Source organism: Pleurodeles waltl, chromosome 10, assembly GCF_031143425.1.
Source record: "Pleurodeles waltl isolate 20211129_DDA chromosome 10, aPleWal1.hap1.20221129, whole genome shotgun sequence".
In the NCBI taxonomy this organism is placed as follows: Eukaryota; Metazoa; Chordata; class Amphibia; order Caudata; family Salamandridae; genus Pleurodeles; species Pleurodeles waltl.
The window spans coordinates 979817488-979841716 of NC_090449.1; the positions used below are offsets into that span (position 1 = coordinate 979817488).

A 24229-nucleotide genomic window follows, 5' to 3' on the forward strand; every position below is an offset into this window, starting at 1 on the left:
TCCCTAATCATTAATTTAACAGACTACACCATAAAGTAAATTGCTTCTAGGTGCTGGAGCAATTACAGCTATTATTTCCAACAAATTGTACTGATTTATTTTGCCTTTGAAGGGTGAAAGACTGTCAGCCTTGCAGGGATTTGAACAGGTGACTTTTGAGTAATTTGGAGGATAGCCACAGTGATTTGCCAAATCTATTTCTGCCAGGAGCTTTTGCCTTGATTACGGTGCGCACTGACTTCTACTCTTTTAAACTCCAATAGTGACACCATTTCGTTTCCTTCTGCAGACCTGCCAACTCCTAATGTGTCACACAATATTGCGTTATTGCTACCCTGTGAGGAGCTGATATCACACAGTGGAAGGGATGGTGAGCAGGGAACTCATGCATCGAATGGGTTTTCCGGAATCATCGTTGGAGGCTCTGAGCAGCAGATGTCAGTTAAGGTTTTGGTAATCACCCAAGGACCCAAGCTTTTGCTCTTTTTTGGGGACGAGGGAGTTGGTGGGTAAAGGGGGCAGAGGTGCCTCTGAGGAAGTTCTCTGCGCAAGCCTCACCCTTCACAGGCCACACCGCCTCCTCACACAGTCACATTCTTTTGAAGATGGCAGGTCTGCTCCTACAATACATTCTGTTGCCTGTCAAAGTTAGTTCAGGAGCTATTGAAATGTACATACACATTTTTCTAAATAACAGCTCTTGAATATATTCAGGATTCCAAGATGTTATCACAAGGTTTGTAAGTCCCTAGTAACTCTAACAAAAGACAGGCATTGATATAAAGCTGGGTGAAAATAGTGCAACGTCATTTTTAGAGCGTGACGTGGAGAAATGACTACGCCTTCTTTAGCCTTCCTTCAGCTAAACATTCTCTGGTACAAACTGTTAGTCTGCAAAGTTTACACGCCACACTTTTTTTTGTGTCATTATTCTGCCAACCTATAGCTCTGGTATAGCTTTTAAAATGATCTGTTTCAGTTGCTTTGTATATGCTCTTGACTACGTCGTCTTTCTGGGCTGTCACTTAATATCATCAAGTCACGATTCCTTAAGTCTGTTTTCATTTACTTGCTCTACTGAAAGCAATTTGCATTGCATTATGCTTGTGTTCCTCTCATGGACACTACTCGTCTAGTAACTCTTTATGCTGCAATAGCAATTCATTGTACATTTGCCAGATTTAGTGAAGTTTATGTTTTTCATCTTTCTTCCTGTCACGCTTATGCCTCTTTGCAACAGATGAGATTCGTTTAATGACATTTTATTACCTTCTTCTTAAAGAATTTTTTATAAATGCTATCAAGCTTTTTCGTTTGCTTATATTTAAATGTGCTGATTTAGGCTTTATTGCTATTGCCATTTCATAAGAGTTCTGAATCTTGCTAAATAAAGACGATATCAAGAAAAAAAACTAAAAACGTCTCGCAAAACCTTCTGAAGAGCTAATAGGTCAAGCTGAGACGAGTGACGTGGGTGAGCTCTTTTTCTAGTACTTAATACACTGCCATTACCTCCATCTCGGGTGTCCTAGGATGCCATAATAGCATGAAGAATAGCTGGGCAAATGACTGGCCAAGTGGGAGAATCATCCACTGACCAGGGAGCATGTTGTATTAGGAATCCATTTTTCCAAGGGACTTCAGATCTATTCCCCTCCTCCCTGCGACCTCAGGCACTGTAACAGAAGGCCCTTGAGTAGTGAGTCAAACCTTTGGATTTGGATGTTTCCACTTAATAAGTAAACAAATACGTAAATTCAATGTTATTACTTTTGCTATTGAGTTTTGGTGAATGTAGAAATATTTCTCCCCTACATCCTTTATTATATAAGAGAAAAAAAGAAAAAATAAACTTACCTCGACTATCCTGGTGATGGATGCCAGGTTCCTGCGAACTTGAAACAGGCGTATTGCAGGGGGAGGGACCTGACCTCCTTTTCTTGATGTTCCGTCTTTGTAAATAATGAGTGGTTTATCTTTGAACAAACTCAGCATGTGTGAAGGCTCTTTACCCTGAGAAACTCGAACCTGAGCATGGTATGGAAAGCAAAAAAGAACAAACACAGATTTATTATAGAAGAGCAAGAAACAGAAACCAAACGGCTATGTGGCATGTTCATTTAATGTTTAATTTGTTTACATTCAAATTGCCTACCCTTCTCTGGCATCCAGAGAAGATCTTGACATGTTTGCGAGAATAACTGAAACACACTGGGTCTAACTATGCCAAAATGTTCTTACCGTTTTGCTGCTTTGAAGATTGAATGTATTTTAGATATCCTACATCCTGATTGTTAGACACCATTTAACAATGTAAATGAATACTAGTAGAAGAAATCACAAGGGAGCTTCAAAGGTTGTTTTGAAACCCGCACCCAATCTGTAAGTGACATGCTTCACGACCGAGTGTCACCCTGGCTCCTCTAAACAAGAGTGGGACTCAACCATGCACAGTTTAGGTAAGAAAATGTACACACAGCCATAGCTCTCCACATCTACCACTGTACCCCATCACACACTCGTTTATCGTTTGCATCGATGACAATCTTCCTGATTATGAGCCTTAATATTGGGCCCAGTACTTCTCCCAGTAGTTACCAATAACAGGAGCAGCAGCTCCAGTGAGGGGAATTACCAGTATTTTAAGATGCATTTTAAGTGTTCCCTCAGAAATGGGGAATTACTTTAGTAATCCTCACTACTCCCCAGAGAAATGAAATGCACAGGATCCATAAAGGGACAATGGATGTTGTAACGTTCGTTACTGGCCATATCAGAATTCCAGGATCACTTGTAATGAGGGCACCTGTCTTCACAGGGTGAGAAATAGCATGCTGCCTCCCTTCCGGTCCACACACCAAACTTTGTGGGCCTGCTAATTTCAATCTGCAGGTGTAAATCTTTGCACATCCTTATTCAGTGAACCAGAGAGCATTTTAAAGTATTTTTAAATAGAGGCTACTTCTTTTTTGGTGCCAGTCTCTAACTTCGTGTCAACCAATAGTAATGTTCGATGAAGTATTTGAAATATGTGGGGCTGATGGTGCTGATCTTAGAAATGCCAGTCTTTCTAATTTCATCCAAGTAGCCACACTTACCTTTCTCCTCTCCAGTTGTGCCAAGAGCCAACAAATTAGTGTTGCTTTATATATCCAGCAATGCTAGGGATTTGGGGAGGGCAGTTTTGATCACACCACAGGAGACTAAAAAGGTTCTAGAACATTGTGAGTAGGCCCTAAGCAGGACTGGTCTGTTGTTACCATGTTCAATGCTCCTGTATTTCAGACTAGCTGCAAATATTTTATGGATGCTCTACAATGCAATTTAAACGTGGAAATCTGCAGCCTCCATGACTTGAAATAAAACCCTCATTTCCCTAGTGAGCCGTGAAGGTAAATGTGGGCTGTACCAGAGACACATTTGCATATAATTTCCCACACTTAGCCTCTATATTAGGCATGGTCTTTATATCAAAGCTGTATGCTCCACCTATCAAAAACTGGATCTGTTACCAGGGAGCAGATGGTTATGTTTTGGTACTTCCAGACAGAGCAGCACCATGGTTGATTAAAAAGGTTGTAGTATGATTTATGCAGACTTTGAACACTTAAGACATTTGGGTATACCCGAAGAGAGATCTGATGTCTTCTAATGCTTCAGACGACTGACTCCAACAAGCATTGCAGCCATTGATCACAAATAATTATCTAACAGTTTCTTAGCACAGATACATTCAGATTGTCACCAACAATCATCACAGTGAAGAAGCGAGAAACACATACCAGCAAAGAATGAATCCCTCATAAGAGAAAGAGATCCACAGCCAGGATGGGAAGAGCATACTGCTTTGATAACTAATTGTGTCTGTGGTGATGAGTGGGAGACCTCATTAGTGTCTCTACCCTCCATCCTAATTTCAATACAGATTTTGGCAGGCCCTATGCATGGCATTATTCTCTACAGACCAGACTGCCAGCTCTCTTCAGAGGTTAGAGGAGAGTGAGTATAGCATAAGGTGTGAGGAGTTGTTGAAAAATATTAATCCGAAACATGTTAAGGTTTACTATTGTAAGTTATATTATAACCTTCATAATAAGTCATTTAACATAGGTTAAGTCTATTTATCTAAAGATTTGATTTCAAGAAAGGCTTCATTTAGTCCACTTGATGAATACATCAATTTGATCATAGACGTTGTGCAGTAAGGAGAGTCATTATTCTGAAGATATTTCTTCAGACAGTGTCTACATTTCAGTTCACCGTCACAGGAAATATGCTGTGCTTATAATGTGTTGTTTATTTTAATTGCATATCTCATCTTTCATTCTGCCTCACTGCTGTCAGCAAATGCCTAGCCTGCTTCCAGAGAGAATGCTGAGTGCTACAATAAGATTTCTGCAGTCTGAATCTAGACTAGAGGGCTACAACCTTTTCTGTAATAAGGCATATTTATGTTCAATCATTATTATCCCGAGCTACTGTTATTACTTTACATTAGTGGCCACCCCATGCAAAATTACCAGCAATGATCACCTCAGTGCATAGGAGTTAGGGGCTAACCATCCACCAAACTTCTGACAGGGAGGTTGCCGCCATAGAGGCTGCCTCCCCATCGCCCCATTAAGAGTTTCTTGCTAGGTCCTGCTAGTTTGCGCCCACTGTCTTAGCCTACATCATTGTCTCCGGCTCGTAATTGAGCTGATGGCAATGCTGTAGAGCGCAGGGTGCACCAGCAGACAGTGCACATAGTCCCCGGCTCGTAATCGAGCTGATGGCAATTCTGTCAAGCTCAGGGTACAAAAGAGACAGTGCATATTGTGAGGGTGCTGGCCAAGCACCGTGCACTGCCCATGGAAAGTGCATGGGCAGTGCAATGGCACCCCTGGGCCCACCTGCACCCATTCTCCATCAACATTTTCATGGCGGTGGTACTGCTATGAAACCACTGGTGGAGAAGGGGGTTGTAATCCCCAGAGCAGCGCCGCACTGGCAGATTACGATCGCCAACACCGCCAGACCTCTGGGATCTCTGATAATGGTGGAGCTAGCAGTTCCCCAGCGGACCGACCGCTAGGGTTGTAATGTGGCAGTGGGACTGCTGCATTGGCGATGGTCCGACGGCCATCCGTGGATCTGACAGTCCAATGACCGCCAGACTCGTAATAAGGCCCTTAGTTGCCAATGCCATCAGTAATGTAAAAAACGCCTTAACAATTTCTATTGTCTCTACATGGGTAATACATAACAGCCATAGCTACAATACCCCTTTGTACCAAGGTAATAATTTGAGTAGTAATTACTTTTTTAAAACACAAATATTTTTAATACACACTTTTCAAATTTGTTATCAATTAATCAATTCAACCAAGTAATAACTTCCTATTTATTAGGCTGGACTGCATACAGAAGAGTTACTTACAGGTAGATGGAGAGCTACCAGTAGCCAAAGATCTGTTGTTGAAGAAGCCTAGTCTACACTGTGCAGAAGGAACCCAGCTCAACATCACCTTTCAAGGCTACAAGTGGCAGGTTGTGTGACCCTGCTACTGCTGTAGAGGACCTCACTACTCCAAGGGCCAGGTGTACGACCATTTCATTTTGCAAGTCTCTAATTGCGAATCATTGCAAATAGCAATAAGAGACTTGCAAAATGAAATGTACAAATGTGTCTCAGACACATTTAGCAATTTCCAATGGGGGTCGCAAATGACCTACCTCCTAAATATTAATGCTGTAAGATGCAATTTGCAACCCCATTGGGAATGGCCACACTCACAGGGATGGTGGCCTCCTGGGCTCAGCAGACCATCATGTCTGGGGCTGCTTTTCAATAAGGCATTTTTTTTTTAACTGCAGCCCGCGTTCCTTAAAGGAATATGGGATGCATTTGAAAAAGAAAAATGAAAAGATTTCTTTTAATTTTTTCAAAGTAGGCAGTGGTCCGTGGGACCTCAGCCTGCTCTGAAAAAACATTTTCGCTTGCATTCACAAAGGAGAAGGATCCTGTGGGAACCACTTCCCGTTAGCGAATGGGTTAACACCAATTTGTAATTGATGTCAACTGTGAATGTTTTGCGACCACATTCACGGTCAATTAGGAAGGGTCGCCCTCGGACTCTCCTTCCAAATTGTGAGTTGCAACCCCTATTTTGCTAGTCAATAACTGTGAACCGATTCACAAAATAGGAATGGTACATCGTACCTGGCGTTTTTGTGGTTGCAAACAGCGATTGTTGCCTTTTGGGACCGCAAACATGTGCCGCACATTGGTCCCCAAATCACTATGTTTTTGCACCCCATGTATCTGATATAGTCTCTGCAGAGTCATATTGATGGGTGAAATCTGGGAAAGTAACATCTTTGGACACTTTTAATGTTACACGCTACTCCAGATTTCATTGTGAAAATGTGTACTTAATGTTGCATTAATGTATATCCAAGCTGCTGGGATGATCTCTAATTTTTTTATTCTTTGTTTTGAATTGGTTCATGAGAAGAGTGTTGCCTACTGTTCAACAGATTACGTATTCAAATACTGTTCATGATTTATTTATATGTCACCCTTTCAGCAAGGCAGTCTGTGAATCGCCTAGGAGTCCAATGCCAGGCCTATGAAGCATTAATAGAAATTATGAAATCGGACTAACCAGGAATGCATTTTAGACCTTCATTAATGGCAAAACAATCCAAAACATTGCTACTTTCGTCCTATTCTTAGGTTTAGCACAGCTGCCAGGATCTACCCCATAGGCACTTCTGGGTGTTATGCCTTTGGTTGCTCCTTCTTCCAAAATGCACTAGTGGTCACACTCTTACTGTGGAGAACTCAGAGTGGATGCTACCCCCGGGTTATCCACAAAAATGTAGAAATACACACATCAATCTGAGATGGAGATGGGTTTTCAACATTGGCCAATTAAAGCCATTTTTCATTTTAGCATGGTGAGTGTTGATTTTTCACTCAGACATAGTCATTCTCTGTAAGTAGTGAGTTTACCACTAAATTGAATATTCAACTTAAGTGTGCCAATGGGCTATAAATAGGTTGGCACTGTGTCCTGATATCATAAGTCATCGTCTGTTGAAAGTGTCTCCACCTTAACATATAGTATGAACAGAACTTTATTAGTATTGCTTCTATTTCAGATGCAGAGTGAAGGATCCCTCTTTCGTAGCACCAGCTTAATAGGTCTTCCATATATTTACATAAATCTCTTTTGAATGCTTTGTTAACATTCTTCTTCTTTTGGGATTTCTAATATTAACACCTATATGTTTGTCAATATGAAGCTAAAATGCTATTTGTTATTGTTTGTTTATATTGCAGTCCTTGCTGTTGTTAGTCTATGTGAGTCTGATCACAAAGGTAAACTTGCACTTGTATGTAAGTTTACTATTTTTCACTATACACAAACTACGAGTTAATAGTAAGTTTACGACTGCCGTGATATATCTCTCCTATCTTTATACGCAAAGTTCTCCGCCTCGTCTGTGGAGTCTTCCCAGTTGTAAAATACCTATTAACTCATAGTTTGTGAGTAGCAAACAAATAGTAGACACACAAAAGTGTGATTTTACTTTTGTAACTCATGCCCCTAGTCTTTGAATTTTGAATTATTTTAAGTGTTATCCTTATGATGAATTTCTAGGTGCCGATTAAGGCTCATAACGCTTTGCGATCATTAGACAAAGGCTTACATTTCATGGACTGATACATGTTCCCTTTTCCCTGATCCATTGTTGGTGACTCTTCACTGATATCTTCTAGCAGGTCTTTTCTTATAGGCCCTCACTACGAGTGGCCAAAATCCCACTATATTACTGCTTCTGATAATTTTTCTTCTGGCATTACCGATACTGGCTGTATTGGTAATTCCAGGTTGACTATGCCATGGGAATTATAAATTAATCCCCTAGAGCTTTTGGTGGAATTTGGAATAATTTATGCAAAAATGGGCAACATCACCGATTTCTGCATTTGTACTGTGATTTCCAGGAACGTCGGGGCATATTTATGAGAGACCTGCATCGGAAGAGCATCACTTTTTTTGATGTTCCGGCGACACATGCCTCTCAACCATTTCTATGAGGCCACACAAAGCCACTTTGCATGGCTTTGCATGACCTCATAGATGTGGAGTAAGGCAAAGCAGTGCAAGTCTCTGCAGTGCCTTACTCTGCTCCAGGCAGACTTTCCATGGGTGTTGCTGTAAGTTTTCCCATGCAACACCCATGGATCTAAATGCTGCCCCAGATTTACTTAATCAAATAAACCTGGGGCAGTGCCAAAACCTTACACCTTCCCAGAGCAGGTATAACAAGGAGAATTTATTTTAATTTCTCCTCGTTTTAACTCTTTCAATGTGTGCTGCATTCTCAGCACACATAGAAAGATGAAAACAAATCTCAGAATTGTTTTTGTGCAGGAAGGTGTCCCTTCCTGCCCCAAAACAACCCTGCATAGAATCCAGGGACCCTTGCACTATTGTGCAGGTGTGCCTGCAGTGGCGCTAGGAAGCTAATTGTGCACCAACATAGGGGGAAAGAACTGGAATGCACCATATTTCATAAATACGGTGCATTCCTGCCCTTTCACATTGGTGTAGGGCAGCATAACAAGAAGACTTGAGGTGCTGCTCTACTTCCATTCGCCCACAAATATGGGCCTTAGTTCTCCAGGTTTGACATAGAAGATTTGTCACAAGAAAACAATGTGGTAAATGAAGTGTTGTCACATGCAGTTGCACTGCAAAGCTGGTAATCACATTTTGGGCCAGAAATAATGCTTCTGATCAAAATTATATTCAGACCAAACTTGTAATGGGGTCATAAGTCTAAATATTTGAGGCACTGCAGACACAAACCTGGACAGCGTTTCCATTGAGGGAGCGGTCAAGCTGCACTGTCAGAAAGGCAGATGTTGTCAGCTCATCTCTTGTTGCATTCATTCCTTGCCTAGGGAGGAGACATAAAGAAAGAACATTAGAAGCAAACATACTGTTTACAATGAAGAAACAATCTTACTTCTTGACTGAAAAGATAAATTGGTTTCCTCTCAAAAGCAAATACCCATTACAAAATTTTGGCTGACTTACAATGGCTTCCAGCAAATATCACTAAATACGCCACAAATAAGCTAAAAAACTCAGGTGGTTATAGGAGCAGAAAGCAGATACAACCTCATAGGTGATATCCCACGTGTCCAGTACCAATTTCCCTATCTAGATCTCTTTTGGGTACACACTAAAATCTAAAATACCCACTTAGGCCAGATAAGAAATGCACACCCCTAACTTCAAAGAATTTCCAAATGAACATCTACAAGACAAATATCTGTGCAGGTGAACTTTAACTAATTATTCCACTGTCTGTTACCCCAAAAAATAGTTCAAGAAACACCCCCATTTAACCAATTTATGTAATTTATTTTTACGACCAAAACTGTAAATGAGACTTCATCACCTTCTGATGCTCTGAACCCTACCTTGGCTAATCTGCCCTCTACAAAAACAAACATAAATAAATGTATGCAAAAGTGCATATTTTTCAGGAAAAGGGCCCAAATACAGACATTATCACATTGACTAATGTTATTCAAGAATAATAATAATAGTGGGAACCAAATCCTTCAAAATTCCAAATCATTTATAATTTGAAACGAAAATGTGGATGTTTCCAAAGACATCACGAGTGAAGTCTATTATTATTTCACTGCACATTTTCAATTACTAGGGGTTTACAAGTGTTGTACTTGCTTAGAGTTTGCCTGTTCCTAACAATAAGATAGCACTGTATACATACAAGGTTTTAGAGTGTGTCTGCACTTATGAAAGATTTTATGAAATACGTATAAAAGATTATTTTCTGGTCCTTTGGTGTATCATCCCTCTGCTTATACATAGCCATTAGTCGATACTGTAAGTACGTAGGTCCAGTCAAAAAACAGACCCTCAGCTGCAAGGGGCATAGAACAAAGAGGCAAAACTATGCATCTTCTTCAAGAATTGGCACCTGTATTCACTGCATTGAAACTTCAGCTTAGGCTACCAGTGTACAATGCAAGTGACTTCTCAGGGATATTGCCTCAGCCACTACTGAACATGGAGAATGCTGTAGCAACCGTTGGCGACCACGGATCACATCACTGTACCCTGGTCTAACAACAGAAGGCGTGGCAAACTAATAAAAACGACGAAATCACAACTTAGCATGTAGTGTTTTAGCATCCAACTTAATTTAAAAAAGACTGAAGGGTGCTAAAAACTGGGCTTTTTAGATACAAAAACTGTGCTTTTTAGATACGTTTTCAACTGCAATATTCGCCCTAAGGGGCCTCCTATTCTCCCAATAATAAGAGAAGACTTCTAGCAACACCATAATGGATCATTCAGTTAAACAGAGACCCACAAAACCAGACTCAGCTATCATTTGTGCCACACAGTAACAGTAAATATGTTATACCTTATACAGCCCACATAACATAAATAGTATATCAATGTGTGGACTGGGATTAAAGCACTGTGTCTAACAAAATCGGATTTAGACAAGATAAGATGGAAGTATTATGGCTTTAATCTAATTCTGAATATATTTTATTGGCCTAATCTGCCCAAAGTAGCGTTCACTTCAGGAATTTAATGTACAAGACCAAGGTATTTTTAATTTGAGAAAAATAACATTAAACATTGTTCAATATAGAAATATTCTTATTTGATAATATAAATTTAACTAGGTCAAACTCCTTTTTAGTATTTTTAATCAATACTAGAAAATGTAAATATGTTATAAACAAAAGATTAGTATATTTTTCAACAGTGATCAGTTATTTTGTTGTACAAAGTTTGTCAGTTTAATTAAACAGAATTAAACAGGCTGAAGTTACCAAGTGTAGATGATCTGTCCTTTCGGGTACGTATACAATATAATGTAACAGTCACCACCAAAAAACTGTCCATACGTGCCAGGATCTACAGGAATTCTGCCATTGCTTTCAACACGCCAAATCTGAAACAAAAATGCACCCAAAGATTTATTAAAGAAAAGAATAGCACTCGATAGATGATGGATTATGAATACCGAATACAACATTCCCTATTCAAGAAAAGAGCACGTGTACTCCTACACACGGGTAAAAAAGACAACATATGGGAATTCACAAACATTCACAGTAGGATGTCTGGAAAGTTAAGCAAGTTGCATGTTTCCAAGCATACTATTAGGAATGCTATTAGGAAACTGAAACAAACAAAGCAACATTATCAAGGTGGGGATATGCTAAAAGCTATGTCATCAAGCAGCCTTTGGCTGAATATTGCAGATGATCAGCTCCCTAGCAGGTTTCCAAAACGGTCAACTCCACACTTTCTTATAACTACAGTTCATTGCACAGTCACAGTCATTCCATCACATGACATACTTACACTCATGACCCTGTGGCCAAGAAGTGCAAAACTGACATGACTTGTACAATGGCTGGTATGCAGGTTGGATAACTAATAGCTGGTATTAGATTTGTAACATTTGTCAGTGTTTCCACAACAACATGCATTATGCATGCCATTTATATAATTTGGCAAAGCATTTCTTACTGGATAGAAATTACCCCAGTACACATCACAGCTGGCAACTACACAAGGGTCACATATGACCCCTATGATTGTCAACAAATGTGTCCACAACATGGGTTTGGATGAAATTCAGAGATGTGCTACACAATTAACCCTCCTATTGTGACTGTATATTCTGTCTGCCAAAATGACCATCAGCAGTGGTGAGCCGTGCTCTGCTGTCAAATGCCATCTGTGCCCTGCAACACACTACACTGGTGGTTGTGTGGAATGACTAGACAGAATAAGGATGTGTGCAATGCCACAACACATATATTGTAGGTGTGACACAGTGTACAAGCCAAATACAGTATTTCAGGCCACCAAATTGGCGGATGCCTGACCTACTCCACTGGATATTAGGAACTGTCCACGACTGCCAGCGGAAGTTGTCAGGGTGTTAGACGGTTCCAACTACGGCGGACACAGCCATAGGCTTATGTTGTTGCCTGTGGTAGTCGCAGCCCAATTGCTGTGTCCGCGTATGTGGCAGATGTTACCGCCATGTTGTGCACATTCACTCACTTGGCTCCTGACACTGCTGTCATCAACACCTCCACTACCTGAGCTGCTCTGTGCCGCCTCTGGGAGGAACCATGCCACATTCAGCAGGTGATAGCGCCCCTGCTTTCTCTCCAAAGGAGCTGGAGAGGCTTGTTAATGAGGTCCGTCCCCTGTATGAACAGCTCTATGGCTCACCAGAGGATCAGGGAAGACTCTCATGGGCACAATTGATACTGTTCAACACCATTCTTTCTCTCCTCAATGTGCCCCTCGATGCCAGTAAGACTTCTTGTGTGCCTGTTGTTACAGTCTGTGTTGTGTGAGGTTTTTGAGGTCATAGATCCTCCTTGTGTTGGATGGATATAACTAGGTAAGGAGACTTTACTGTCATCCCATAACATCTCCTTCTTCATGATTGTAGTAAATGTTGGACAACATGTATGTGCATGACAGCATGCGCCGTGTATGCATCTTGCATGAGTCAATTGAAGATCTTGTAAGCAATGTGTATAGTAACACAGATCTAACAACTCACATCTGGCTTTGACAAACTGTTGTCTGGAATCCACATCCTGACTTACTCTGCTCGTCAGGTTGCCACACACCCAACATGCCAAATGGCTGATGGCCACATGATGTACTGTCAGGCATGGAAGTGATAAAAATATGAGTGTCATGTAGGTTCTGTATGCTCAACCTGCTGAGGCCAGGGACTATCAGTTGTATCTCCCAGTATGGGACCTAGTCTAGGCATTGTGCCCACTCCCTATATACCACCAGATCCTGTCATGTGGACAGTATGGTGCTGTAGTGGCAAAACGTGCCTTGATTGTCTGAGTTCATTGATTAGATTAGGAATGGGTAGTGAGGTACATCCTAGAAGTAGTCAATATGTGCATTTTGCATCATTGTCAATGTGTGTTTTTGACTCATTACAGGTCCGTTACTCCCACAGCTCTGTTGTCACCTTCACAGAAGTCATATTTGCCCTGTACATGCTTATTGCACTAATGACAGTCCCACAGTGCTGTCAGTGTGTTGATTCCTGGAAGGCCATGATATGTGAGTAAATACCTTGGTCACATAGCAGAAATTATACACTTTATACCTTTGTATGTTGGATGCCATCTCTGTAGGATAGACAGATATGTCCAGTGAAGTGTTCTGTGGTCCAGTACATACCACAGAACCCACCCCCTGAAGTGGCGGGAGTCTGCATTTGGTAGGACACATGTCAACACATGCACAAGGAATACACTTTCTATACTCACCAGGCAAGTCCCTTCATTGTCACTCAAGTATAAAGTCTCACTATGGAAATGGCCTGTAGGGACTGTATGCAGTGATTCAATCTCGTAGAGTATAAATGTGCAGGTCCGTTCATACCTAGGGAATTTACCCTCCAGAAGCCACATATGTGTGTAGTATTTCATTGCGGCTCACATCACAGTACATGTTGCAGCAGCATGGGCTACCTGATGTCAGTAGGCTTGCTTAGTTATTGTAGGCCCTGAACAGGGTAGTGGGTTAGTCTGCAGATGGGCATTAATGTCTGTAGTCATTTCCTTGTACTTATTAGCTTGTGTGCTTTAAATTTGTAGTGTGTTAACAAATTGACAATTTCTATCTTGGTGTTTCAGATGTGTGACTCAACCATTTGCGTGATAACATGTGATTATAAACTCTTGATTTGTCTCTTGCATCTATGTAGGTCAATGTCCCTCAGAAGAAGGATATTAGGAGAGCCATCGCCAGGAAGATGCAGACCCTGATCATCCACAGCCGGTGGAGCGCCCACTGTTGCAAAAGGTGGGAGGACCTGAAACTCTGGGCCCGGAAGATCCCGGAGGGGCAGCTCGGGCTGTCCTCTCAAAGTGGGCGGGGGCACACGTCATACCATGACCCCCCCTAATGTCCTGCATTCCGGTGGTGGTGTAACAAGACCTTGATGGTGTTTTAGGGGAGCATAACAGCCACAAGGGGGATGAGTACAGGGCATATTCCTGCCTGTCACATTGCCAAATTAATGTGTTAGGTTCTGACATCTCCCCCTGACAAATAGGGATGAGCCATGTGTGACAGAGTAGATGAGTGACTGTTCGTGTAGATGTCATGTGGTGCATGCTGATATGCCTTGTCTATTGGCCCAGGGACCTACGACACAACTGTGTACAATCCACAAACAATTTGCTCTCCAGGGATAACACATGGCTGTGTACATTGATCAGTCAAGTAATGTTTGTTGTTGTAGTGGGTGTAAATTCTATGCAACAGACCACTACTACTCAGTATTACAGGCCAATGGTAAGGAAATGATGGATCACTGCCCTCAGCCATGTGTCTGGTCAAATGAGTAACACGTGTACTTGGTGCCTGTAGTGTGAGCCCCATATCATGTGGATGATGGCATGAGGAACTTTTGTTAAGCATAATGGCACAGGTAAGTGTGTGTATTTAACGTTGGTTGCATTCACAGCAATGTGGATTTTGCGCTCCATCAATGAGAAGAAGTAGTAGCAGGACGTGTGATGGGCTCCATGGAGGCACAGGACGTGTAAGTCTGCCTACAGGTGAGTTGCTCCCTTTATACTCTCCATTTTCACCTGCTGGGGTGTGGTGGCTGGACTGCCATGGTCACATTGGTGGTGTGCAACCTCATACTGTGTCCGGAGGAAACACAGCACTGCCAGCCTGTTATCCTGCCCTGTGACCAAGGGGGTCTGCACTGCCTGGTGGTGCCAGTGGGACCATGGCAGTATTTGCTTCATAGGCCCGCATGTCCTGTAATGCAGTGGTCCGACCGCCAAGCCAATGTCGGTCAGACCTCTGCTATAATGGTGCACATACAGCCAAAATTGTAAAGAAGCCCTAAATGTGAAATAGTGCTTATAAGTCACTAGCAGTCAAAAGGCTAGTTGAAGTCGCGAGGGACAGGTGCAAATCAAAATTTCAGGCCCTAGAGAGTAGGCTGGGTACAGAACACACGCAGGGTCCACTGAAACAGTACCTTTAATGGAGCAAAGCATCAATGCTCAGGGCACAATGCATGAGTATTTGACATGCAGTTGGGTCACTGTGTCACCATCAGGATCAGTGGAACTGAATGCAATGTGTTGTCATTCGGCCGTGAAGAGCATCGCTATCGAGCTGTGCAGGTTGTGAATCCATTGTCATGGAGCAGCCTCTGCATCAGAGTGGAAGCAGCAATGTGGCAAAATTTTACACAAAGTTGAGGAAATGCATCCGTTTTTGCAGAAATCAGCTGCAGAACCCATTCTGAAGCCTAGGACTGGAGAGGGGTACTTCAGGCAAGCATAGGACTCACAGGTGGCAGACTCCAGCAGCACCAGGAGAGTTGCATGCAGTCTTTGATGTCTCTGAGACTGTAGAAGAACAGGGGCAAGCCAACAAGACCTTGGAGACTCCTTGGTTTAGCAGGATGGGTCTAGTCCTTGTCGTTAGCAGGGCAACGATCAGCAGACAGCAGGACAGCTCAGCAATGCAGAGAAGCAGCTCCTTGGAGCAGCAGTCTATAATCCAGCAGAGTTCTTCCTAAGTCCAGTAGAGTTCTAATTTCTGGGGGATCAGATACCCAATACTTATGCCTAAAAGTTCCTTTGTTGTCTTCAAAGGATCTTTTTGAAGTACACAGGTCCCCCTTTCATCCAAGCCCTGGCTGTAGACTATCAGTTGGTGGTAATCATTCCTATGTGGGGGCTCAGGCCACTACCCTTTGAAGTGGAAGTGTGGCCGTGAGCCCTTCAGATCCTCCCTGCCCAGGAAGAACCATCAGTATGGAGATGACTGCAGATGCAGTTGAGTGTCCTGTGTTGTGGGTGTCTGGAGGAAATGTACAAATTTAGCTGTCAGCCAGCCTAGACCCAATGTGAATTGGAGAGAGGCTGTCAGGCACATATAGCAGTCAGAGCAGAGAAATGCCCACTTTCTAAAAGTGGCATTTCTAAAATAGTAATGATAAATCTGACTTTACAAGTAAGGAGGATTTATCATTACTATCCCAATGATATAAAGCATGATGCAGCTACTCCTTTCTGATCAGGAATTACAGTTTAAACGTATATTAAGTAATTCCCAATGCAGGCTTATGAGAGGAGCAGACCTTACAGTAATGATAAACAACTTTGGGGGGATTTTCACTATCAGGGCATGTAAAACTTAAAAGTACATGTTCTGCCTTCCACTTACATAGCACCCTGCCCTATGGGCTACTTTGGGCCGACCTTAGGGGTCACTTATTTGTATGAAAAGGGGAGTTTAGGGCTTGCGAGAGATTTTAAATGCCAAGTCAAAGTGGCAGTGAAACTGCACACTGAGGTCCTTCAGTGGCAGGCCTGAGACATGTTTACAGGGCTATTGAAGTGGGTGGCACAATCAGTGCTGTGGGCCCTTTAGTAGCATTTAATTATAGGCCCAGGCATATGATAAACCACTTTACAAGGGGCTTAAAAGTGAATTAAGTATGCCAATTGTAGATACACCAATGTTACCATGTTTAAGGGAGATGCACGTGCATTTTACCACTAGTTAGTAGTGGTAAAGTCCTCAGAGTCCTAAAGTCAACAGAAAGATGCAGCAACAAAACAGGAAATGAAAGGCAAAAAGTCTGGGGTAAGACCACCCTCAGGATGCCAGGTCTAACAAAGTCAGTCTGGCTGAAAGGAAAAAAGAAGGGTGCAAACCTAAATGTTAGCTACATCTACTTGTGATAGGGGTAGGCCTCTTTAAAGTTAATCAAGTCCTTAGGCCCAGCGCAAAAGCCATCCTGTCAAGGGTGCACAACACCTACCTACACCCAAGGCCTTTTCTCCCTGTTCTGGGCGCAGGATTACAACTCATTCACACCCACTGAAATTATAATAACTGGCTACCATAAGGGAGAAAGCTAAACATGGATTTAGCTACTGCGGAAAACAAGAAAGGCAAAATAACTTTTTAAAAGTCATCTTTCCAAAAGATTTATTACAAACCCAACTTTACCAGTGAATTAGGCTTCTCATAAATATTTCAAAAGTCTACAATTTAAATTTGTAATTATTTGCTTGGTTGAGATAATATTTATTAAACTTAATATATTATCCGTGTGTTCCCACTGAACAGCCAACCGTGAAAATAACATTGAGTTGCTAGTCACTGTAAGGACATGTTTAACGTTAACCTTTACGTGTCCTACTTTAAAAAAATATGCATCCTGCCTTAAATGGCAGACAGGCTTACCTATGGGTGGCTTAGATATATTTAAAATGAGGATTTTAGGCCTGTCAAAAGGGGTTATTTTGACAGGCTGATTTTGCACTGTAATCTTGCACAGCCAAGCTATTGGTGACAGGCCTGCAGTCATGTTTACTCTGTCACTGTAGTGCAGTGGTTCCCAATCTGAGTGCCGCGGCTCCCTAGTGCGCCGTCAAAACTAGCCAGGAGCGCCGCACACAGTTTGGGAACCACTTGTAGGTGCTTTGAATCAGTAGCTTTCATCATGGTATTGTAAACAGAAAAAGGACCCTGCATTAATTACTGTGACCAGCGGAGGGCGCCAAAGTACCATTAATAATATCCCTATGACAAAAAAAAAAACTTAGTTTCCAATAAATGATATTCAGCAACCTGAACAACAGAATAAAGAAGACAAACTGTAAATGGTGTAGGAACAGGTAAATAGAGACAGACATGAGACTCCAGAGCGCCCAGCCTCTGTGACAAATCTGAATGTGGGAACCATGAAACCAGAGTTCATTTCTCTGGAGCTGACAAAGCAAGACGGATACCAGAAAGACATAGGCCCTCATTCCGACCCTGGAGTTCTAAGACCGCCAGGGCCGCGGGCAACGGAAGCACCGCCAACAGGCTGGCGGTGCTTCAGTACCCATTCTGACCGCGGCGGTAAAGCTGCGGTCAGAAAAGGGGATCCGGCGGTTTCCCGCCGGATTTCCCCTGGCTGGGCTGAACCTCCATGGCGGCGCTGCAAGCAGCGCCGCCATGGGGATTCCGACCCCCTTCCCGCCAGCCTGTTTCTGGCGGTTTTGACCGACAGTAACAGGATGGCGGGAACGGGTGCCGTGGGGCCCCTGGGGGCCCCTGCACTGCCCATGCCACTGGCATGGGCAGTGCAAGGGCCCCCTAACAGGGCCCCAGCATGATTTTCACTGTCTGCATAGCAGACAGTGAAAATCGCGACGGGTGCAACTGCACCCGTCGCACCCCTGCAACACCGCCGGCTCCATTCGGAGCCGGCCTCTGTGTTGCAGGGCCTTTCCCGCTGGGCCGGCGGGCGCTCCCTTGGCGGGCGCCCGCCAGCCCAGCGGGAAAGTCAGAATGGCCTCCGCGGTCTTCTGACCGCGGAGCGGCCATTTGGCGGTTCCCGCCAGGTGGGCGGCGTCCGCCGCCCGCCCAGGTCAGAATGACCCCCATAATGTATGAAGGAGTCTGAGAAGAAAAGAGAATATCCAAGAAAAACTGAAAAATAATAACTGACCCATTCTAGCACAGGAAGGAGATGTCAGAAGCAGCCGCCAGATGGCTCACATCCTTTCACCAGTTTTGTCAAAGGAGGAGATGTGCCCTAGCAGTTAGAGCTGTTGACTTTAGAACTGGGGAACCAGGCTGAAGTCCTGGCATCGGCTACCATCCTTTGATTCTGTGAAAATTACTTAATCTCAACAGTGCCTATTTAAAAATAAAGTCTGACCCTATATAGTGTCATCTGGTGCTCTTCTAATGCTCTCTAATGCCCTCATCAGTTTCATCCCAATTATTTTCCAGGCTAAAAATGGTAATACTCGCGAGGCTGGGATTACATTCCCCCACCCACCAAAAAAAAGTAACATAATTGGGAGCTGTGTCCAACACAGCCAATAGGTCAAAGGAGCCGGGGATCGAAAAAGTTTGGGAACCACTGCTGTAGTGGACAGTGGGAAAGGAACTGCAGTCCACTTGTGGCATTTAATGTTCCTGGGCACACCATAGGACCATACTAGGGGCTTATATGCAAGTCAAATATGACATTTAGGTGTACACCAATTTCATTTTGTTGAAAGGAGGAGCACAAGCACATTACCCTAAATTAACAGGGGTAAACTGCACAGTACCATAGCCAGCAAAAATAGGGGTCAGCAAAAAATAAAAAATTTGAAAATCTGGTGTGACCCTACAGAAAGGGCAAATTACCAACAAAGCAAAGACCTCTGGGAAACACATACAAATTCAAAACAGGAAAACAACACAAATATCCCACACACACTGGGAAACAACCCTCAGTCAAGCCTTGATTCAGGTCAACTCGAACTATAGGCACTTTCTACTTTCTAGACTGTTTGGAAGTAAGAAATTTTAAAATTCTTATCTCCACTTCAAGAAATCTGATTTTCCTTATTTTTATATATTAAAGTTCTTTCTTTGTTTTAGCTAATTAATTGATTTTTTTCTTGATTTGTTTTTATTCTACAATAAATGTATTGCTTCTGCATTCAACCTTCATATACTTTCCCCAGGAAGAAGCCTGCTGCTTTGTGTCATTTCTACTATTTTACTAGTGATAAAGCTAAGGTTTTCTCATTAAAATGTGTTTTGGCATGGCAGGACTTTAGATGAATATTGTAATGGGATAATTCCTCAGAATAATAATCCAGAATCTCAGAAAGATGTATTATATATAATTTAAAAACCAAAAGACACATTTACCTGCACTTCCCCAGAGCCATCATCTACCATATTGTGCTGGGCTGCCATTTGCGGGGATTCATGTAATTTAGAGGCATCAAAGTCAATCTGTTTAACATGAGCAATTGTCTCTGTGACAAACACTTTCCCAAAGCCATCACTTTGATCTTTATCCCTCCAGTCTTTGAAGAATTGTTTGAAGATGGGAGTTTCTCCCCCTTCTGGAAGAACTTGAATCTAGTGAAAAAAGAATAAAATGTTAACACAAGTCATTAACGTGACTTATTGCACCTTAAACTTAATTTTACATGAGCAACAATATAGTTCATCAAGATCTGAAAAAGTAGTTTACAGTTGATAAATTGTCTGCATTACATAGGGTTTCAGCTCCTACTTTAGTACTGGGCGCAACAACATGTGAAACATGAGATGACCAGTGATGCCTTCAATGATTACATGTGATGTTATCTGTAACTTCATGCATGATGCCATGTGAAGCACTTGTGGCCTATTGTCATCTAGTCACCCTTTGCTGACATATTTCAGGGTTTATCCAGAAGCGCCTCCACCACTTGGGCAGAGGAGTGTCGTCCCTCCACCAGCAGCAGCAGGAGCTACAAACATTTAAAAATAAAAGGATAAGAACAGCGGTTATTATCCTTTTATTTCTGAAGGGGCGGGGCCACGGGGTGACGAGCAGTGAGGGGAGTGCACAGAGCACTCCCCTCAGTTCACATTTATGTTTGGCTGGCTGTCTCAGGCCGGCCAACCACACATGCACACAAGGGCTCTCTCCAACCCGGCACTGTGTTGCCGAGTTGTAGGGACTCTTCACAGGCTCGCAGTCTGAGCTGGAGCGCTCCAGCCAATCACAACGCTGATCTGAGCAGTGTTATGATTGGCGCAGGGCAGGCTGGGAGACTATGCCTGCAGGGCGGTGGAGAGCAGCAGCGACTTTCAGGTGAATTTTTTTTTTTTTATTGTTTATTTTCGTTTTATTCCCCCCACCACTTTTTTAAGTCAACAGCCACAATTGGGTTTATCGGCTTTAGATCAAAACCATAACTTTCATTGTACCGAAGCTCTTTAGGACAATATATATGTTTTTTACACATAATTATGTCTTCTACATAATTACATTTTCAGTAAAAAAGAGTATGTATATATAATGGGTAATATTACTAACTCATGGTTCAGGTGACATTTCTAAACAGCTCAGCTTTCTGCCTGGTTCCTTCTAAATGTCACCGAAGCCTCTCGATTTGCGTTTCTCAAAGTACATGATTTATGAGTTGATAGAACTATTTAGAAAGGATTAGAACATATGAACATTATCCAATTTAGTATTCATTGTTTCTTAGAGAGTGCAGTTATGTTTGTCAATGTTTTGTGAAACGTGTGTTCGTGTTGGGAATAGTATGTTAATATTTAAAATTAGTTTTTTGCAACAATGTGTATTATTTTAAGTCAAATTTGAAATGGAAAGCACATTGTGAGGTAGTTAAAAAATACATTCTAAAATGTGCTTTTGTTTTGTAGTACATTGACACTATAGAGTAGGATTAACATGGCATTTGTAAAGGAACAGGAAATGTGGGACAGTATAATGCATGACATGGTACTGTGTTTACAATGTTTATTTTAAGAGACAGGGCAGGATTAATTGATAGATGCCTGCAACAAGTATAGGCCTGCACGGGCAAGTTTGTCAATGTTATGTTTGGTGGTCTAGTAGCATCACTATCATTGTGAAAGTATCATTTTAATGAGCACTAAAAGAAGTACAAAATACCATCCATCCGTTTAACACTTTTATTTGCTCAGGGAAGCTAAATATCCTGCAAATGAATTCAGCACTGTGAATTTCAGGAAATAATTGAAAGTTAGACATATTTTCAGTAAAATGTGAGCTTTGAAACCACTTGCAAACATTCAATAGGAGGGTTTGGCCATGTTACATATACATTGTTTACAGTTGATTTTCAGTCTTTTTCTAAGGGTTTCCACTTGGATATAGGTCTTAGTCAAATGTAGAAAACATGATTGTTTTGTAAATTACACCTATCAGTATGCCTTTACCGCAGTCTCTCTCTCTCTGTCATCATTTTTGTATGTACACCTTGACGAAAGGCAGGTTAGGTTTTAAATATAGTTATTAACGATATCCCATTATCTTTTACAAAACTCCTAATTAGAAGCAGGTATAATCAAGGCAGATGCTTCTACTTTTGTTACCGAGGACAGTGCACTGCCCCAGTGATATCCACCACGTTTTTAACCTATCTGGTTGTGAATAATGTGGTATATTGCCCCTTTCCCCAAAATAGCTTGAATCCAACTCATATTTCTAATAGAATTTAACATGCAGCTACCTTGCACAACATTTACACTAGCAGGACAGACAACAGTGGCTTACACTGGGTTTATCAAATAAGTATGATTATTGGAAGCCTGCTAACAGTTTTTCTGTACTGCAATAATCTTTCCTCTCCTGTACATTAGGCACAACACATAATGCACTTAAGATCAGTGGGGTTAGGGAAGTATTGTGAAGCACATGGGCTATTCACTTACACAATATTTTCTTCCTTTAGTGTCTCTGGAATAAATTCAAAGAGACGTTGGATTGTGCCACCAGCTTTCTAATGGCCAGTACAAAATGAGACAGAAGTTATGCTAAATTGTATTAAAATAACTTTAAGCATTCCAACTTGAATCAATTGAAAGTTAAACATTCTTTCTGAAGTCGATGAATTATTATAGTTAATTAAAAACTGAAACGTCCGTATAAATATAATTGTGGGTAGGTACTTGAAATAAAATAGAATTTTGACTCATTTAAACATTAAGAGTGAACTTGCTCTTTTACTGGCTCTTGGGAAAAAAAATTACATCTGACCTTTTTAATGTGTTTTTCTACATATTTTCTAGGAGTGTGCAAAATCAATTTGCTTTTGCCTAATTACGCACAATTGCAGCAAAGGTACGAGAAAATCTGAAAAATTACATAAAATTAAAATCTGTAGTTATGTGGTACATTGCAGCATGAAATGCATCCTTAATTCAAATTTTGTACGTGAAGCTCATTTCATGCTGAGAAGTAGTACAAAAAAGAGAATGCACTGCAAACAATAGCTGCTTGTGTACTCTTGTACCTGTACATTCGCAATAGATTTTTATCATGGATGCATGTTTGCAAGAAGATTTTACCACAAATGGTGCGTAGTTCTGTGAAGTAGCATAATTTCAAGAATGTTGTGTAACGAGCAAAATGTGAATTTCTCTGAAATTACACAAATTATTTCAGCGTAATTTAAATTTCAGCCAGGGCTTATATTTTTACAGTTTTCATGTCATGCTTTATAAATACCTACGTTCAGTTGTATCATAATCTGTAAAGTTATAATGTGTACCACGTCACGCTATAGATCTATCTTCTTGGTTTACCCTCCAAACTCACAAATGAGCTGAAATAAAGTCCCGAAACGTATCTCTGTTGGAGCTGCGGCTGTGGCTGTAAAGAAGGGATCTCCACATAATTCATAATTTAAATTAGGTTCAAAGGCAAACCAATGTTCACAATTTCATAGAGATGACCAATAGTGTTGGAGTGTAGCTTTTATAATCAAAATTAACATGAACTGCTTGCAAATTAAAGAACAATGAAGCCGCATAGAAAACGCAATAATATGTTTCTAATGTACGCATTTGAAATGTGCCCACAGGGAGTGGCCATCAATGTATCTGTTGATTAAATGAATTTGACTAATGACGAATTAATGATGTACTAATGTGTGAATTTATACCAGCTTTATGAATTAAGTAGTAAGGGTTTGCTAATTTAGACACTAGGCCTTAGTTAGCAAGATTCTGGGCCTAGCTGCCTGGTCTCATATTAAATGTATTTTTTCCTAAAGTGTAATGTGCTGTCTTCCTAAGGACGAGTAGCTGTACTTTTCCAGAAGCTGGATATGTGTGTCTAACCGTAGTACATTCTTTCTCATGAGACCACTTGCTCAAGGAGACATTCTTGCTGAATGCAACAGTGTAATCCGCAACAGGTACAAGGTCGCCTGAACTGGTAAAGACAATGGACCTACTGACTGAAGCCGTGCGTGTAACTTTTCTTACCTGCCATCTCACCCGATGAAGACGTAAATCACAGGAGCCAATGAACTGCATGAGAACTGTCTTAGGTGAAAATTCTAGTAAGGTGACCAGTCAACTATTGGACAGAGATAGTGGTGCGCCAGATTTTGCCCAATTGGAAATTAAGGGTTTGTTCGACAGATTTAATATAATGACATGCCACAAGGAGAAATCGTCTACTCTTTTGCCATCCTTTGCCGTTCCTTGAAGCCATTACCTTGTTGTTACTCTTAAATCATTACTTTGAGAGACTTTTTCTTACTTTGAACCATCCTCGTTACCCAACATTTACTTCA

The 24229-nt window shown here is 41.6% G+C and overlaps 1 protein-coding gene across 1 annotated transcript in view; it reads right to left on the reverse strand.

The window, feature by feature from the left end:
• Positions 1-24229, reverse strand: part of SCIN (scinderin) — a 271318-nt gene that overhangs the window by 27087 nt on the left and 220002 nt on the right. The window contains exons 8-11 of the mRNA XM_069211821.1: positions 19806-20021; positions 10883-11004; positions 8865-8955; positions 1858-2028 (exon numbers count right to left, since the gene is read on the reverse strand). Of these exons, the coding sequence (XP_069067922.1) occupies positions 1858-2028; positions 8865-8955; positions 10883-11004; positions 19806-20021 (600 nt within the window). The remainder of the gene's footprint in view (positions 1-1857; positions 2029-8864; positions 8956-10882; positions 11005-19805; positions 20022-24229) is intronic.